The sequence below is a fragment of the Carettochelys insculpta genome, chromosome 16, assembly GCF_033958435.1.
Source record: "Carettochelys insculpta isolate YL-2023 chromosome 16, ASM3395843v1, whole genome shotgun sequence".
In the NCBI taxonomy this organism is placed as follows: Eukaryota; Metazoa; Chordata; order Testudines; family Carettochelyidae; genus Carettochelys; species Carettochelys insculpta.
The window spans coordinates 32110209-32127941 of NC_134152.1; the positions used below are offsets into that span (position 1 = coordinate 32110209).

The 17733-nt window shown below is 45.5% G+C and overlaps 2 protein-coding genes across 10 annotated transcripts in view; one reads left to right on the top strand and one right to left on the bottom strand.

The window, feature by feature from the left end:
• MPRIP (myosin phosphatase Rho interacting protein) overlaps positions 1-17733 on the top strand; it is a 183742-nt gene that overhangs the window by 138439 nt on the left and 27570 nt on the right. For 5 of the 9 annotated variants that reach the window (XM_075010773.1, XM_075010771.1, XM_075010778.1 and 2 more), the window contains exons 11-15: positions 96-164; positions 1331-1420; positions 1977-2086; positions 6919-7510; positions 8479-8595. In XM_075010773.1, the coding sequence (XP_074866874.1) occupies positions 96-164; positions 1331-1420; positions 1977-2086; positions 6919-7510; positions 8479-8595 (978 nt within the window). Of the gene's footprint in view, positions 1-95; positions 165-1330; positions 1421-1976; positions 2087-3134; positions 3213-6918; positions 7511-8478; positions 8596-12095; positions 15966-17733 lie in introns of all 9 variants that reach the window. The other 4 variants (XM_075010774.1, XM_075010776.1, XM_075010780.1 and 1 more) reach the window with 3 other exon arrangements.
• Positions 1-17733, bottom strand: part of PLD6 (phospholipase D family member 6) — a 56589-nt gene that overhangs the window by 8759 nt on the left and 30097 nt on the right. The window lies entirely within an intron of this gene.

Sequence of the window (17733 nt, forward strand, 5' to 3'; positions counted from 1 at the left end):
ACCTTCACCCTGGTAAGCTGCGAGGTAATGCTGCAGCCACACCAGGCATGGCAAAGGAACAGCTTGTTAAAGAGCTTGCCTTTTTTGTTTCTTAGTGGAAGAAACACTGGTTTGTGCTGACGGATCAGAGCCTGAGATACTACAGAGATTCTGTGGCAGAGGAGGTAGGTGTGTCTCTCTTCCCTAAGAGTTTTAAACCCTGTTCGTTCCAGAGTCTAAGTCCCAAATGGCTCCAGGGGGCTTGGCTCCCAGCATTGTTCCTACAATTGTGCATCTGAGTGTGGCTGAGTTGTTCTGGGTGGGGGATTCAGGTCCCTGGAGTTGGCTTGTGCCTTACAATGGCACTGGAAGAGCCGAAGGGCAGGGTGTGTGTGTTTTGACGTTAATTGAGTGCTTGCTTCCAGCAACAAGAGCATCCCTAGCATTGCTGCTTCTCAACCTCCCAGTCCTCAGAGATTCAGTGAGAGGTGGAGCTTGGTGCAACCTCAGATCAAAACCTCTTCTGTTGCGGAACAGGAATCTGATTACTCTTTATTCCAGGGGTGGCAAACCCCCAGCCAATGGTCTGGATCTGGACGCCAAGGCTTGGAGCTCCTGTCCATGGCTTCCAGCCCATGGTGGGGTGGAGGGTTTGGAGCCTTGTGGGCCAGATCCAGACTGCGGGCTCTGCCAGGGACTTGGGGGCAGGAAGCGTCTCCAGGCTCTGCTGCTGGTTGCTGCTGTTCCCTGAGCTGGGAGAAGGGAGGGGGAACAGCAGCAGCCTCAGCAGTCTGCCCAGAGGCTTCCTACTGCTGCTCTGATTGGCTGGAATTGACTCTGTGCTCCCAGAGAGTTCCTGCACCTCCTCCCATCTAGATCCCCATCTCACTCTCCTTCTGCAGCCCCTTATCTCCACCCTGACCCCTCCCCCCAGACCTCACACCCCAAATCCTCCTGCACTCTTCCACTCTGACCCGCACTCCTACCCAGACCCCCACCCTCTCCTACACTCCCCTCCTGCCCAGATCCCCCATCCACAGCCCACTCCTGCACCCTCCCTCCTGCCCAGAGCCTGTAGTTGAGGGACCACCATCAGTAAGTGTTTTTGTTTTGCTTCTCGCTTCGAAAAGGTTCCCCATCCCTGCTTTGTTACAACTCCACAGACCTGTGATGGGGCTGGAACATCTATGGGGAAGAGTCTGTGTGTCTCATTTTTGATGCTCAGAATGAGACTGTGGATCTTGTGGAGAAGCTTCCTAAGTCATTTTGTGTTAGACACTGGTTATGAATGTGCATGTGCAGGCTGTTGGTGTGCAATGACCCCTACGGTTTTCCTCTCTTGTTTCCCCAGGCAGCTGATCTGGATGGAGAAATTGATTTATCTACATGCTATGATGTCACTGAATATCCCGTTCAGCGAAACTATGGCTTCCAGATTCATGTAAGAACGCTTCAGGATAGGGTAACGCTTCTGTTGTGAGGAGCAGATGGAGTGAAGGTAGTCCATTATCCCAACAGACTCAGGGCTCCATCTCCAGTAGTCATCAATGCTGAATGGATTAGAGGCAGATGAGATCACTCTTATAACATACCTCACTGTGGATACAGTCCTATGGGAAGGGACAAGTCTTTGTGATTCTTTCTCCCACTGGCCCTCCCAATGACCACCTGCTTGTGCCCTGAAGCATATGATTGACTAGTCACTGGTTCATGTCTTGATCAATAGTTGCTGATAAGAAATAGGGGTGGGAGAAAGGAGAGGAGTTATGGTGTTCTCACAAATATCCAGTGAAGATATTCTCAAGGACTTCAGTGATATACATCTGGTAAACTCAGGGCTTGTCTAAATGGTACTGCACCAATACCTAGATTTCCAGAGTCTCTGCACAGAGGAATGAAGAATGGGGCTGGGGAGTGAATCCTGGCAAACCCTTGAAAGGAAGGAAAGTGCTGCCTAATAGAATCAGCAATGTAGACCTCTTCTCCTCTTTGCCTAGACTAAAGAAGGAGAATTCACCCTCTCTGCCATGACTTCTGGGATTCGACGAAACTGGATCCAGACAATCATGAAGCACGTTCGCCCCGCTACTGCTCCAGATGTGACCAGGTAAAGAATTGGAAAAAAAAACAGTGCACGCTTCTGCCATCTTAACCATCCCCCTCTATCCTGTCACTTGCTGTGCAGAAATACCCACCCACTTTCTGACTTTGTTTCTGGTCCCACCTACTCAGTGTTCAGACCAGTGTCATGCTCTGGGCTTAGGCTGGACACCCTTTGCTCTCCTGCTGTTTTTGCAACCAGCACAAGGCACACAGAGCCTAAGTTCCTCCTGTTTGGCACACTTGCATTCAACCAGCTGCATCTGCAGAAGGGAGCATTCTTCCAGCTTGCATCTGCTAATGGTCATTTGCCGCCCTCCCCTACCCGCCGATCTAGAGGCACAGATGTGGGAATGCACCAATATTTGTGGCCACTCCTCAATGTACGTGCAAACCCTTGTTTGAGCTTGGTTATGTTGGGTTTTCTCTATTCAGCAAGATCAGCCTGTCACCTCCATGGGACATCTCAGTAAATGCTTTATTTTTAAATTAAAGCTGAATTTGCTTGAACTCCATTTTAGTCTGTGCTCAGTGAGGAGCATTTCTCCTCCTCTGACCTTCCAGATAGCTCCAGCTTCTTCCCCTTCATGTAACACATGGGGTGGCCTTAGTCCAATTGGAAAGCCTTCAGTGCCAGAGGAAGGTACACACAAATTTCATATAACACCTGCTGTCAGACCTTGTAGCTTTGAGTAAAGTGTGCTTTACTTTCTCTCAGCTAAAATTTTTTGTGGTTTGGCACTGAATCAAACCCCAGGCATCGTGATCCCTGAGTTCCTGGCTGTCTGTTGTGTAGTGAATGAAGCAGAACCCACATAGTTAACCCTTTTCTCTTATCTGTACTCAACTGGCAGCAACTGAATTTGTGCCTGATTTCCCCAGCATCAGTGCAAGAGTTCTTTCCACCCAAAGCAGAGATGTTCCTTGATCTCTTCTTCCCTCACTCAAATACTCCCCCCATGGCTGACAGAGCTGGCTGTTGGATCTCTCATGGCTCTCTGGGAATCCTCCTCTTTCCTCACTCCTGCATATCTTTGATTTCCATGCATTCCCAGGAAAAACTTCTCTTTGAAACTATCGGTGCTGAAGCCCAGGTTGGAAAACTGTGTTCTCTCCTGTATTAACGTTCTGTGGTTTGTATCTCTTGTGAGTCACTGCATGCTCCCCGTTTTCTGCACTCCAGGTAGAAAGTCCTGAAGTTCTCATTATTTTTAAAAAAAAAATTAAATTAGAAAGAAGGGAAGAAGCAACCTGGTCTCGATATGGGATTTCTATACAATGGTATCTTCCGATGTGCATGGTCATGAAGATGGTAAAGACCAAGTAAATTAGCCGGGGCAATTAAGCCTCTAAGGATTTGTGTAAATTCCTGTTTTGTCAAGTTAGCAAAATTAAATCTAGGTAAATTGCAGTAGTTTTGATTAGCTTGTTTCAGAATTTATGTGAAATGAGTGAATTTTGTTAGTCATGCTGGAACTATTTGAGCTTATATCTCCAAAACTAAGTTGGAAATACCCAAACACAGAGAAACCCACTGCCCTATAAATATGACCCCAGTAGTGCACTTATTGTGGTGTGTGTGTGTGTGTGTCAATGCACTGGGTGCCTCAGCCTGTCTTGGTGCATGTTGCTAACATATGCACATTCTAAAATTTAGTGGCAGACAGGAGTTCTGTGGGGTTGAGAGCCAGAGCACAGGACGCTTGTGGGGTTAAGGGTTCGTAAGTGTTTACCCTGTAGTGATGATCTGTATCCCACTTGGAGTGCCAGTGGGTCTGAGCACTGTAGTTTTCACGGCGAGTACAGCATATGGTAAATGTGCTGAAAAGGCCTACAAGGTGACCCTCTGTGATAGTGGCTTTGCTGTTGTCAGCATCTCTCCACTAGGAGCTGGATTGGTATCCCAAACTCACTTTAATCATCTTTTATCATCTGTTTGTTTGCCTTGTTGTTATGTCTGCAGAAATGCAGTAGGTCAAATATACATGTTTTAAAGTATATTATTATTAATATATGCATCATGATAGCACCCTTGAGCCTTGTTCATGGTCCAGGACACCACTGTGCTATGTGCTGTATAAAACCAGAAAAACAAAGGTGGTCTCTACCCCAAAAAGCTCCGTGCAAAGACACTGGCCCAGAAAAAAAAATAACAAAAATAAACAGGCTCAGAACATCAACTGGATCGTTTTTTAGTTGCTTAAATCTATCCACCTCCTAGTTGGACTCAGTCTTCAAGCCCTCTCTAGCTGCAATTGCCTGCCAATTTCACTACGTTTGTAAACTCTACCACACATTGTTCTTGACCTAAAAGGAACAGTAACCAGATATTCCCCAAAGCAATTAAATAGCTCCCTCCATCTCACTCTCCTGGCCAGTGAGTACCTTTCCAGGGCAAATGTGGGCTGAGTTAACCAGAGAAACGGAAGGAATAAAAATGGGTCAGAGGTGGGAAATAGTCAGGCTTTAATAAAGGCAATGTGTGGGCTGTTGGGCACTTCGGGTTTTTTTAATCTTCTAGATCGGTGTCATTGCAGCCTCCTCAATGTGCTTCTAAGTGCTGTTCATATTGCATGACATGTAATCTGTGCCTGTCTAGAATGTGCAGAGGGGAAATCAGCTGATAACGGATATAGCAACAGGGCATTTTCAAGACACTTTGAGAATTCTGGAGTCAGAGCTGTATCACTTCAGTCTTCTGGCGGTAGCTGGGCACCCAGGGATTTCCTTTGCTCTCAATGCTTGGTCTAAGACAACACCTCTTAACTTAGGCAAAATACTGTTTAAACCAGATTGACTTGCTGGCCATATGTTTGGCTTGGAGACATGTAGCTTCTCTATAGGGCATAAGGCGTGAGAGTTGAAAGTAGCTCTGAACTCAAATGGTGAAGTTTCATCACAGGTCATTATGGAAGTTTCTTTTGTTAGCTGCAAAAGACAATGCTGAAGAGTCTCTCTCTCTCTAGGCTGATTTTCAAAGACAAACCTGAAATTAGAAGAGTTTTTTAAAACTAAGTCCATCTGAGCTGTAGTTCAGTTGTGGGTGAAAGTGCATCGGAAAATACTAGGATAGGAATTGTGCAATCATTCCCTTATGTGGCATTTTTGGGGTATGTGCATAAATGGAGAGTAATGGGTTTTGGTGGGGCACAGATGAACAGGAGCCTTTTTGCTGTAAGTGCTCCAAGGAATTCCCCTGCTGTTATATCCACTGTAAATGATGGCAGTCTTCATGCATGTAGCTCCAGGTTAGGACACTGCTAATCTGAGTTTGCTTAAGTGAATGCCCTGTACAGGGGCTTTATGGCTCTCTTCACTGCCCCTGCATAGATAATTAGATAGCTTGAGGCAACAAAGCTAGCTAACACAAATGTACTTAGCGAAGTACAGTATAAATGTGCAGCTGCTGTCTCTTTAAGGGGCAAGATCAGGGCAGAAGTAGGAAAGACTTGTCAAGCAGAAGGCGAATTCAACAGCATGTGTGCATTTTTTGGGAGGTGGCTCCGCTTGGGGCTCTGTTACCAGGGTTTGAGCAAATGCCTCCCAGGCCCTCCAGGCCAGAGTTATTCTGTGTGAATCATTCCATAAAGTTGGCTTATTGCCATTTTATTTAATTCTAATCTGCATGTCTAAGGCTGGCATGACTACATTTCCATTGAATAGTCCCAAATTGTATTATAGGTTGTCCTTAGAAGCTTGGAAGTGCATTGCCTTTCCCTACTAACTTTACCCTTCCCTGCTTGATAATTAGATATCTCCCTCCATCCCGCTCACCTATAACTCAGCACTAAAGGGTCATTGCTTCCTTTGGTTTACTTTCTTGTTTGAGCATTTGGAATGGTCAGTGACATTTGCAATAGTGTGCATAGCTCTTGTGCTGCAGCTGGTCCAGTGGGGGAAGCATAAGAGCACATGGTCTCTGTGTCCAGGACTGTGCTGCTGATTACAGTTCCAGGGGCCTGTGTTTTCAGTACAGAGAGTGGCATGGAAAAGTTCCTGGGTGAACCAGTAGTAGATGACAAGCCTTTGCCAAGTTCAGAAAACCATAAAGGTGTTACTAAATCCCTCTCAGATGGTCATGTGCTTCCCTGTGCTTCCTCTTCTATTGCTGCTGAATATCAGTCTCCTTATCCATACCTTTTTGAAGATACATCCCAGAATCACTGTGGTAATGAACAATCACAGTATAGCAATAAACACATGACTGTGGCCTCATTAAATGAATTGAGTGGCAGGATCATGCTGGTTAGACAGAGGGCTTCACAGGGGGTGGGGTGACTCCTGCATGACTCCTCAGAAGCAATGTACCGTTCAAAGCCTGCTTATGGTGTTAACGAGTGTAAAATTAGCACTTGAGGGCTGCTGCTTGCGCCTTAGTAACAGAACAGAGGCCAAGTGCTCACACTACAGCACTGCCATTGGCCCATTTGTCAGCAGTCTCAACAGAGAAGGCCAAGTCCCAAGTGAACAATGTAGAGAGAACTCTCCTCGTTGCTAGCGTGGAGTGTTTGGATGGGAGGGGGCAGTGTGGGGAAGTTTGCACTGTTCCCTGTCCTGCCCCACTCTGCTGATGAAGTAAAATGTCTTGTGTCCTAGGGCTGCCAGCCTGACACCTTTTGTCAGCACCAAATTCACACATGCATTCCAAGGGGAAAGGAGAGTAGTAGCTCCTCGCCCAAGTCTAGTTACCAAGAGGAGCTTCATTGATGGTGGGAGAGGAATGCACATGGCATTTCAGTGGGCTTTGGTCATGTCCCTGGGCAGTGGCTCTTTGGGCATAAGTGTGAGCATGAGCTGCATGTCTTTAGAGGGCTGAGGGATGTTATTGTTTCCCAATAGCTCCTTGCCAGAAGAAAAAAGCAAAACCAGCTCTTCCTTTGAGACCCCTCCAAAGCCCAGTGAGAATCAGGATTTGGACCAAGCTGAGATGGATCCCGAGCAGAAGCGGAGCCGTGCTCGGGAACGCAGGCGAGAAGGACGCTCCAAAACTTTTGACTGGGCTGAGTTCCGTCCCATTCAGCAAGCCTTGGCACAGGAGAGAGCCGTTGCTGCAGAGTCCTCAAAGAGCAGCTCCACAGCCTTCTCCAAGGAACCTAGCTCTTCGGACACTGATCCTGGGGAGCTGGAACGGGAGCGTGCTCGGCGGAGAGAGGAGAGACGCAAGCGCTTTGAGATGATCGACAGTGTTGACGGGGCAGGCCCAGAGGATGTGTTGAGGATGGAGGTGGACAGGATCCCAGGCTTTCCCATCTCAGGGGAAGTGAAGCCACAGAATGTTCATGTGGAGATCGAGCAGCGATGGCACCAGGTGGAGACTACCCCTCTGCGTGAGGAGAAGCAAATACCCATCATGCCCCTGCACCTGGCCCACCCGGACAACAGAGAAGAAGTACTCCACAAGCAACAGCTAACCTCACTGCTGGAGAAAGAGGTAAAATTAAAAGAGTAGGGAGTGAGCCAGGGGTTTGGTTCACAGGGCTCCTTGGACTGCTTCAGACTATGTGGTGATGGGCCTTTGCTTTACACCTGGGTGGGTTGCAGCTAGAAGGTTCAGTCACAGGCAGAATGCATTCCTTCAGTAAGAGCAAAGGGGTAAGTGGACACTATAGTGCCCCTTTGGGGAAATACAAGGACCCAGGCCCAAGACCCTGGCATTTCCCCTTCTCCTCTGATTTAATTGGCTTATCCTTCCTTCCTCATCTCCTGTAAGGACAGTTATTGCAATGGGAATCCTTTGCTAGGCAGACCCAGAGACTGTCGTGGTTATTAACGAGCCTTCCATAGTGATTGGAGCCCAGTTCAACTGTATTAATGCTGTCTGAAATTAGGCATCAGCTTCTAAACCTGTAATTCTGAGTGTGATTTTTGTTTGTGTGGGCAAGTGCACAACAGCTTAGCTGATCTTCATGCCTTGTACATGTACAAAGCTGAGTCTTCTTACTTGTCACCTGCAATCAGCAATCTGGTGTTGTTGGAAACCAGAAGGAAAGCTGATGCCATAAGCTATCTAGGAAAAGAGCGATAGGAAGCTCAATTCACTTGGAAAAGACTAATGTCTTACAGGATAAGGGTTGGTTGCTGCATGTCAGAATTGAAGTGTATCAGCAGTGTTCAGGGGCCCAAGACTGGAGTGGTGCAAGTCAGAAATGAGGGGTTATGGTGGAAGGAGAGCTTTCGTGGATTATGCCTGGCTCTAGCAAGTGGTGTTAATGCCTAATTTCAGTGAGCTTCAAACATTACGCAAATTCACAATGTTGAGGTTTTGTGTGTTTGGTTTCGTGCGCGCGTGTGTTCAGGTTAAATAACGCCAAAATCTTAGAGGGGAGATGGCTCCATGCTAAGTGCTTTGGAGTCACTTCCTCTTCCAACCCTTTGGTTCTCTTTGTCCATTTCCAACAGTTGGAGCAGAGCCAGAAAGAGGCGTTGGATCTCCTTGAGCAGAATCGGGTCCTGCAGGACCAGCTGAAGGTGGCACTGGGCAGGGAGCAGAGTGCCAGGGAAGGCTACGTGTTGCAGGTAGGAGAGCGAGAGAAAGAAATCTCCATCTTTCGCTGCACCTGCAATTGAACCTGTTGGGCTTCAGTCCAGGGCGCTCATGCATGCGTCTAGCATGGAGTGGAAAAGTCAAAGAATCTGATTTGTCCATGAGGCTTTGGTCTCTCAAATGCCACTGTCATATTTTCCTGGCTTCATAAAGAGCATTTCTTTAATAATTTCTTTACTGTTCCAGTGGTCTGGGATCTGGTGGAGAGGAACTTGTCTCCCCAGATCTGTGTAGGAACATAAGACATGAAGACCAACAAGAGTTTTCCAAAGGAAAATGATCCCTAGAGGCGTAGTGGATACAATCTTGATAAAGTTCACTTTAATGTCAGTGTGTGCACACAGCCCTGTCTCCTGTTCTGTCAGGGCTGTAAATTCTTTTCTGGCCACGTGGCCTTTCTTATGGCACACTGGTCGCTTTTGGTTGTGCTAAAGGCTGGTAGCTCTGAATCAGGCCTGGAATTATCTTTTGGAGTGGTTTAGAAAGGAGGGAGGAGCAGCTACTCTCTTCCTCCCCATTTTCTTACAGGCTGTGAGATACAGCCAAGGATAAGTCAAGGGGCAAAGCCTAGGGAGTGGCAGCAGGCTAGTTCAGCAAGAATTCATTCTTTTCTGATTTAAGTAGACATTTAGCTACTGACTTCTATATGGCCAAATCTGTTGTGGAACAACGTGGCTAGTGTCTGTGCTCTACACTGCTACATGCTAGGGGGTAGGGGAGAAGAAGGGAAGGGGCTGGGTTTGTTAGACAAGGCTGTGTCCACTTCTTGGGCTAGAAGCACTGTGAGGTAGCATGCTGTTCCCATGGCAGGCAAGAAGCACCATGTATGCTGGGTCAGTTACCCCTCTTGAGGAGGAGGGTTGATCTGTTCCTATTTGGTAGTATGGGAATGCCCGGAGGCTTCAGTCAGGCTCAAGGGCCCATGCTGTGTGAACATGTAGGCAGATACAGTCCCTGCTCTGGAAGTTGACAGTCTGAGCTGCAAAGAGTCTCCTCTGCAGTGTTTGTCTGGAAGGGAAGATTCACAATCTGGAATCTCTGAGGAGGGTGGAATTCCATAGGTTTTGATATGAGTGGTGATCCTACCAGAAAGCAAATAAAATGGGCCTAGCAAAATAGCCAGCTTTTCTCCAGAGGAAGAACCCTTAGTTTGCAAGTGGGAAAAGCTTCTCTTAATGTGCTGCTGCCAGCTGTCTGCCCAACTTGGGAGCTCTGCTTAGTCCCCTTGAAGTGGAAGAGTAACTGGCAAAAAAGTTTTTGAGGGTGGTGAGGGAAGATCATCTAGCATGGGCTACCCACAGAGAGTGGAGAAGAAAGCTAGATAATTCCAGTGTTTATTAGCAAACTTCCAAATGTCCATTGGACTTGCTGTCTCATAATCTGTAGCTTCCTGTTCTTAAGCTGCATTTGATCTTTTGTTATGACAGCAGCTCAATGTTGGCTAGAGGCCCTGGGCAGGATGTCACATTTCCACAACAACAGACCAACTGTGGCTTCCCGACAGTGAATGCATCCTACCTCCATAAGACTGGAGCCTAACAAATAACAGTGAAGCATAAAGTGGCTACCAAAACCTGTTTGTTTGTGCTTGACATTCTGAGTTGAAATTAGGGACTTTGATCCTTGCTCTTAGTCCTTTCTTCAAAGTCCCTAGCAGGTGGGAGTGGGTTAGCTGTAACACAATATGAACCAATCTCCTTTTTCATCTTAAACTAAATTGCATTTTTCTGAGCTGTTCAAAATGTGTATCTTCCTCCTCCCTGCCTTTGATGGCTGTCTTTATATTTCCTAATTCTCCTGGGAATCAGCAGAGCCAAAATTCCATATTAGAATTGAGAATTTCTAGTCCCGCATCAAACCATTAATATCACGGAGGGATCTGTTCCCTGTCAACCATTGGAACAGTTTATCAAGAGTCATGGTTGGTGCTCCGTTAGAGGCAACTTTTAAATCAAACTGGGATGTGTTTCTTAACGTTATGCTCTGTAATTTATGTTAGATATATTCTCTGGCCTGCGTTGTACAGTAGGTCAGACTAGATTATTGTAATTCTCCTTTCTGACATTGGAATTTATGAATTGCCGATCATTCCAGCACTGCTGTGCAGACCCAGAAAGCCTGGATATATTTTAGGGTGCTTATCTGAATGGAGCCTCTGAATTTTTTGAAGTCTTGCCCGCTCCCAGTCCTTCTCCTTTTACAAATATCTTTCACGGGTATGAATATTGTTGACTCTAGACTGGCATCAAACACTCTACACATTTCTGAATAATAACAAAGCTGTTGAACGATATCCAGTATTGACGCATGCACCTTGCACTGAAGCCCTTTTTGAGCTCTTGTAACTCCTCTGTTTCTTGCTGTTAAATTTAATCACAACTCAAATATCTCGAACTCTTTGAATTCTAACGTGATAAAATGCTAGTGCTCACTCTTTCTCTTTTAGATACCTGGAATGTATTTCAGTTCTGGTGAGGGAGGGGGTCAATTTACTAACTTCTCCTGGGTGGTTATTCTTGCATGTTTTTGGTGTTAAGCATGACTTTAATGTAACATAACTGAGTGTCACATCTGTGGGCTTTCCCTCCCAGCAAACAGAGTACAGCAAGGCAGGCCAAATTCCCAGGCTTAACGCTGTGCTTCTCTTGCCTCTTTGTGTATTTCTTTTAAAGATGTATCATTTCTGTCGACTTATGCATGACTCTCTCTGTGAGTTTTCTCTTTGCATGCTACACTGCTTTGGTTTGAATTTCACAAAGGTTTGTTTGTTTTTATTTTAAATTCGCATCATACCTGTTTTTCCTTTTCACTTGTCTTTTTTACAGGTAGAGAGAGTAGATCCTCCCTACTCTTAAGATTTGGTAATATGAATTCTTTAAAAAGACGAGCCAACCAGATGAAGAAGCCTGTTTAGCCATTACAAAATGACATCACTATGGCAGCCATCTCCTCTTCCGTGCTTGTCAGGAAGTGATGTCATTTACTTTGTCTTACTTTCTGTTGTTGTTTTTGTTCTGAAAGACTTTGTAACCTGCAACTGTGCACTTTTTGTTTCACAACCAGCTAAATAAACACACCAAATTGGACCGCTTCTCTCTCTCCAGCCTGTTCCCACCTTCTTGTCCTCACTCCCTTCCAATCTTTTGTCTGTTTTATTTCTTAATGTTTCCTTTTCCATTGTTTTGGTTTTGTTTGATTTGTTTCTTGTAGCCTGTTACCTTAGAGCTGCTTAAGTGTTACCCTCTGTATTTTCTGTTAATCAGAAACAGCTATCACCCACTTAAAAAAGCAAAAAAAGTTGATTTAAAAAAATTGTGTGCCGGGAACAGAAACCTTCCAAAATTGGACCATATGGGTAACGGCCAAAATAATCCAAGACACTTTCTTCCCATGGCCAGACCTGGCCAGAGGTGTGACACTCAGAACTGGGACCCAAGTGTTACTAATCTAGTATTTAATCAATTTTTTTAAGACCGAGGTGGCAGCCTCACCATCGGGAGCCTGGCAGAGGCTCCATAAAGTCAATCAAGACCTCCAAAATGAGCTGGAAGCCCAGTGCCAGCGTCAGGAGCTGATCAATCAGCAGATCCACTCACTGAAACGTAGCTATGGTGAGGCAAAGGATGTGATACGGCACCATGAAGCTGAGATTCAGAGCCTACAGGCAAGGCTCAGTAATGCTGCAGCTGAGCTGTCGATCAAAGAGCAAACTCTGGCTAAGCTGAAGAGTGACTTAAAGAGTGAAAAGGAGAAGGCCAAAGAGCAGCTGGAAGAGTGGCAGCACAGTGAGATCACTCTGAGCTTCCAGTTAAAAGCCAGTGAGCAAAAGCTGAAGAATGCAGAGGCACTGCTTCTGGAAAAGACACAGGAGCTGAGGGATCTTGAAATGCAGCAGGCTTTGCAAAGGGACCACCAGAAAGAAGTGCAGAGGCTCCAGGAGAGGATTGCAGATGTGAGCAGGCAGCTAAACGCTAGTGAACAGACTCGGATCCTAATGGAGGAGAAGTTGCAGAAGAATTATGAGGCTTTGTTGGAAAGCTGTGAGAAGGAAAAGCAGATTTTAATTCAGAGTTTGAAGGAAGTGGAGGATAAGGCCAGTGAGTATGAGAATCAGCTTCAAAACAATGAGCAGCAGATAGAAATTCTTCAGAAAGAGAAACTGAATGCAAAGTTTGAAGGCAGTGAGATTGTCCACCAGTTAGAAGAGCAACTGGAGATGAAAGAGGCCAGCATCCAGAAGCTTGCTGAGGACATCAAGGAACTTGAAAGGGAGAGAGATCAGGTTAAATGTAGGTTTCAAGAACTGATGGATCAGGTTGAAAAGTCAGATAACGAAGTTGCCAAGTTTCAAGCAAAGTTGAAAATGGAGGAGACCAACTACAATAAGCTGGAGCAGATGTATGAGAAAGTATCAGGTCAGTTCCAGAGCGTGCAGAAGGTGTTGGAAGAAAAGGAGGAAGAGCTGAGACACGTTAAGGAAATGCACTTGAGAATAGTTGAAAAGAAAGATCAAGACCTCAACGAGGCTTTGGTTAAAATGGCTGCTTTGGGCAGCAGTTCAGAGGAAACAGAAGTAAGGATACAGGCCAAAGATGAGGATTTAAAAAAATTAACTAATGTGGACTCGGTACCATGTGGTAAAGATATGGAGGACTTCTGCACTAACCTTGAGGCTGATGAAAGTCACATTGCAGACTTGCCAGCTTCTGAGGGACTGCCAGGTTTAAATATTGCACTACAAGAGGAGGAGGGGGATGGTCCTGAGACCAGCCAGAGACAAGCTGGCGAGTACACCATGTTGAATGCTGAAGAACTTAGGTCTCTTCTGAAGTCTACGGATCTTCAAGACAGAGAGCCACCGCAGAAAGCCTTAGTGAAGCCTGATACAGGAGTCCTTGGTGCCAAAAGGCAAAGAATACGCTTCTCAAATATTCAGTGCCAAAAATACATTCATTCGGATGGGTCAGAGAAAAATTGGACTAGTAGCACATCTTCAGACACTAGCCAGGACAGGTCACTGTCTGAGGAAAGCATGTCATCAGAACCAGCTCTTGGTTACCCAGCCTCAGGAGCCAGTGACTCTGAGACTTATCTCTCAATCATCCATTCCCTGGAAACCAAACTTTACATCACAGAGGAGAAGCTCAAAGATGTGACCATGAAGCTTGAAAGCCAGCAAGGTCATAACCAGGAAACTCTGATAGCCCTCCACCATCAGTGGGCCAGCACAGAGTCCCAGCTTAGGGAACAGCTCCAAGCCAGCTTGTCTGAAGTTGGTGCTTTAGTTTCACAGCTGGAGAATGAGAGACAGGAAAAGTTCAGAATGATAAAAAAACATGTCAGTGAGCTGGGAGACTTCCAAGTGAAAAATGATCAAACTCTGATGTGCTTAGAAAAGTGCAGAGAGCAGCTAAGGGCTTTACCCATCTCTGACCAGGAGAAAGAGAGAGATTTGTTTCTTACAATTTTGTCCAGCATAGAAACCACCTTGTCAGATGCAGTCCTGGTCTTGCAAGGGACACCCATCTCCTCTGATTATCAGCATACTGAAAGTTTCATGGCTCAAACTCTACTTGCAGATGAAGACCAGAAACCCATTTCCCAGCAGCAGCCAGTTGAAATGTCTGATGGAGACCAGCTAAGATTGCTTTCTGAGAGGATAGCATTTGAAGCTTCCTTGATCAACCAAATAGCAGAATCTTTGAAAAATGCAAGCTCAGAGATTTCCCAGATTCTGAGAGAGATTTATGGGACAGCTGAGGTAGTATTTTTAGAACCAGCAAATGTTTCACATACAGCAATTGCCTTGGCTAACATCTTATCTAAGAAGCTGCTACTGGAAGGTCAATTTTGGAGCCAGGTGGAGGACTTGAGAAAACAGTTGGGCACCAGAGAGGAGGAGATAGAAGGCAAAACAGAAGCAGTTAGTTTTAGTTTTCCCCAAAGCCTTGTCCACACAGTAGCAGATGCTACATTGATTAGGGCAGAACTTGGTTTTGTCTCACAGAAAATGCGAGAGTCTTTTCATCAGAGGTTAAAAACAATTGAAGAAGACCTCCACAATACCAAAACAGCTCTCCAACAACATAAATGTATGATGGAGGAAATCATCAAAGCATACAGGACCCCTGAATTTGACGAGGTTATGCATCAAATTTCAGAAGCACTGGAAATCCAAAGGGATGCATCAGAAAGAACCCCAATTTCTTGGGATTTGAGCCACATCAAGGTGATGCAAGGTACTGCAACCAGAATGATGGCAGCTCATGGTTTGCCAGACCACAGTAGTGAAGCTCTCGCTGCCTTTCAAGAAGAGCTTGCCCAACAACTAAAAGAAAAAGCAAATGTTCTTAAAGAAATATCTGTTGCCTTACTATCCTTGTCTCCTGAGGAAGCCATACGAGATTGCCAGAAGCTGCTAAAAAATTCTCAGAGTTTTTCGTATCATACGTGTATGGGAGATCTTGAGCGCTATTCATCATTGTTAGTTCAAGATGCAATTATCCAGGCTCAGGTTTGTTATGGGGCTTGCAAAGTTAGACTCGAATATGAAAGGGAGCTGAAGTTTTACAAAGAGTCCTTTCAAAACATGGATGCTCTGTGTCAAGAACGCGTAAAGACAGTGTCTGCCCTTCGTGAGGAATATGAAGACTTGCTTCGAAAGCAGCAGAATGAATATGCTGAGATGATAGCCATCATTGAAAGGGAGAATGTAGACCTTAAGTTAAAAGTGTCTCAGCTGGATAATCAGCGGAGGCTTTTGGAAGAAGAAGAGCACAAACACAGCAAAAACCTATGTGAGTTACAAGGCAGGTATGAAGAGGAGATGCAAAATGTGATTGAACAGTTGAATAGGACGGAAGACACTCTGAAGGCAGAGAGAACAGAGGGCCTGACTCAACTTGATGCCATCGTCCAAGATAAGCAAAACATGGAGAGGTATCACCTTGAGCAAATGCAAATGTTGGAGGACAAATTCCAGGCCAAGATAAAGGAACTACAGATCATCCACAATGAGGAGCTGCATACTTTGCAGGGGCATTACAACCAGAACCTGCAGCACTTGCAAGAAACACTAGATAATTACCAGAGGCAGCACCCAGAAGCCTTGCGTTCCGAAGGGCCTGAGCCCAGTGATGGGAATGTGTGCACAACTGTTCAGCCTGAGGGCAGGATGCAAGTTTCAGAGAGCGAGTTAAATTCCATGCACTGTTTGAGAGAGCGCATTCAAGAGCTTGAGGCCCAGATGAATGTCATGAGGGATGAGCTGGAGAACAAGCATGTGGAGGGGAATGCTTCAGCACTGAGGGAAAAATACCAGAAAGACTTTGAGAACCTGAAGGTTTTGAATACACTTAATTTTTATCTGATAACCCTTCCTTCCTACCGATGCAATGTTCCGGTTTGTTGGGAGGCCCTTCTAGTACATACAATTCCCTATGCAGAGACTACGGAATAACGCTGCCCAGAAGCCCTAAGACAATGATGAGAAACCAAATTAATTAAAAGGACATGTAAAATCTCTCTGGGCACATTGGCTTTCTCCACACTTCCCTTGTCTGTTCACTGGTGCATTCTAAATGCATTGCTTAGGTATTTCCAGTTCCTGGCTGTTTAAAAAGCTCAAGCACAATGAGGGAATTATTTGACTGGAAATGGGGACAGATACTGCTGGTGATTCAGTGGCAGAAGATGGGGTCCCAAATGGCTGTAACAATGTCATGCTCTAAGCAAGCCTCCTTAAACACGAACATTGCAGAGTGTTTTCCTCATGCCTGAGTGTCTCATTCTGAGCAAAGCAGCTTCCCAGAGCTCTCTTTGCCAGTCTGATCAAACTCTCAGTCCAGCACCATTGCTTTCAGAGCCTTTATGAGAAATGTAAATGTATGCTCTCAAAACATGTTTGTGGGAGGAAGGGAGAATCTGGCTGGAGGGCAAGTTGCATAGGCAAAAAATTAATACTAATCGTAGCTTTATGTGGCTAACAGGGAAATCCAGCATTGCTGGGTTTTATTTTATTTAACTTTTTGGCGGTTTTTTACGTGACAAACAGTGCACAGTTGTTGGAGCCCAGAAGTACTTAAAGAAACAGTTTGAAGGAACAGGTGCAATGGCTACAGAATGCATTTACACAGGATGCTCCATCATTCAGGGCTGGCTACAAAAGCAACACCCAGCATTACAGCTTCTAAAGACTGATTTTCCTTTTTTAAACTTGAGACCATTTCCAGCGAGGGGCTCATTCTGTAGTAATGAATAGGGAGTTGCTAACAGTGCTCAAGTCAGCTTCCAGGTTGCATATAGTACCAAAAGGTTATCCAATCCAGACTGCGAGCAAGATCCCAGGGTTTGTGAGCAGCAAAAAGGCAGACAAAGGTGCTTGCAGGGTAGCAATAATCCCTCAGCATCAGCACAGAGATTTTTAAATTAATAAAAGAGCCTGAGTCCCTCAGCAGCATTATATAACAGTGTGATCTGGAACATTTAGAGGTAAGGGAGGGGGCTAGGGTTTAGGCCAGCATTTCTCCCTTCTCCTGAGAAGCAAACCCATCATTTGACAAAGCTCCCTTGTCAAGTGAGGGGTGTTAAGGATAGGAACGACGTTTCTTAAACACATAAATCCCAGAATATCTGTTGCCATCACTTCCACAGACTGCTCCAAACTCTAGCTACTCCAAGAGAGGAGAATCCCTTTCTAAACTCTTACTCAGCCTCTCCATCAGCCCAGTCACCACCATGGTTACCCTCTCCTTGAAAACTAAAATGACCTTAGAATCCATACTTGAGCAACATGCCATTTTCCAAATTGGGTCCAAGGAGGCACATTGTTGCTTCATAAACAATTTGCTTTGTTTTACATCCTACAATGGCCTTTTTGCTGCTTCCAAACTGGAACACTCATTAGATCTTACTGCCCCAGCTATCTTCAAACTGTGACTCCCTATTTGGAACTGCTGGAAACCTGCAGTTTGACAGATGGAAAAACAGTGGAGCAGCAACCTATGTCAGACCTGTGCTAAGGAAGGACAGAATTGGATATCTAGATCTTTCTTCCTCCCTCACTTGTAGGAATTGAGGAACAGAAACAAAAGTGTAAAATCAATCATAGT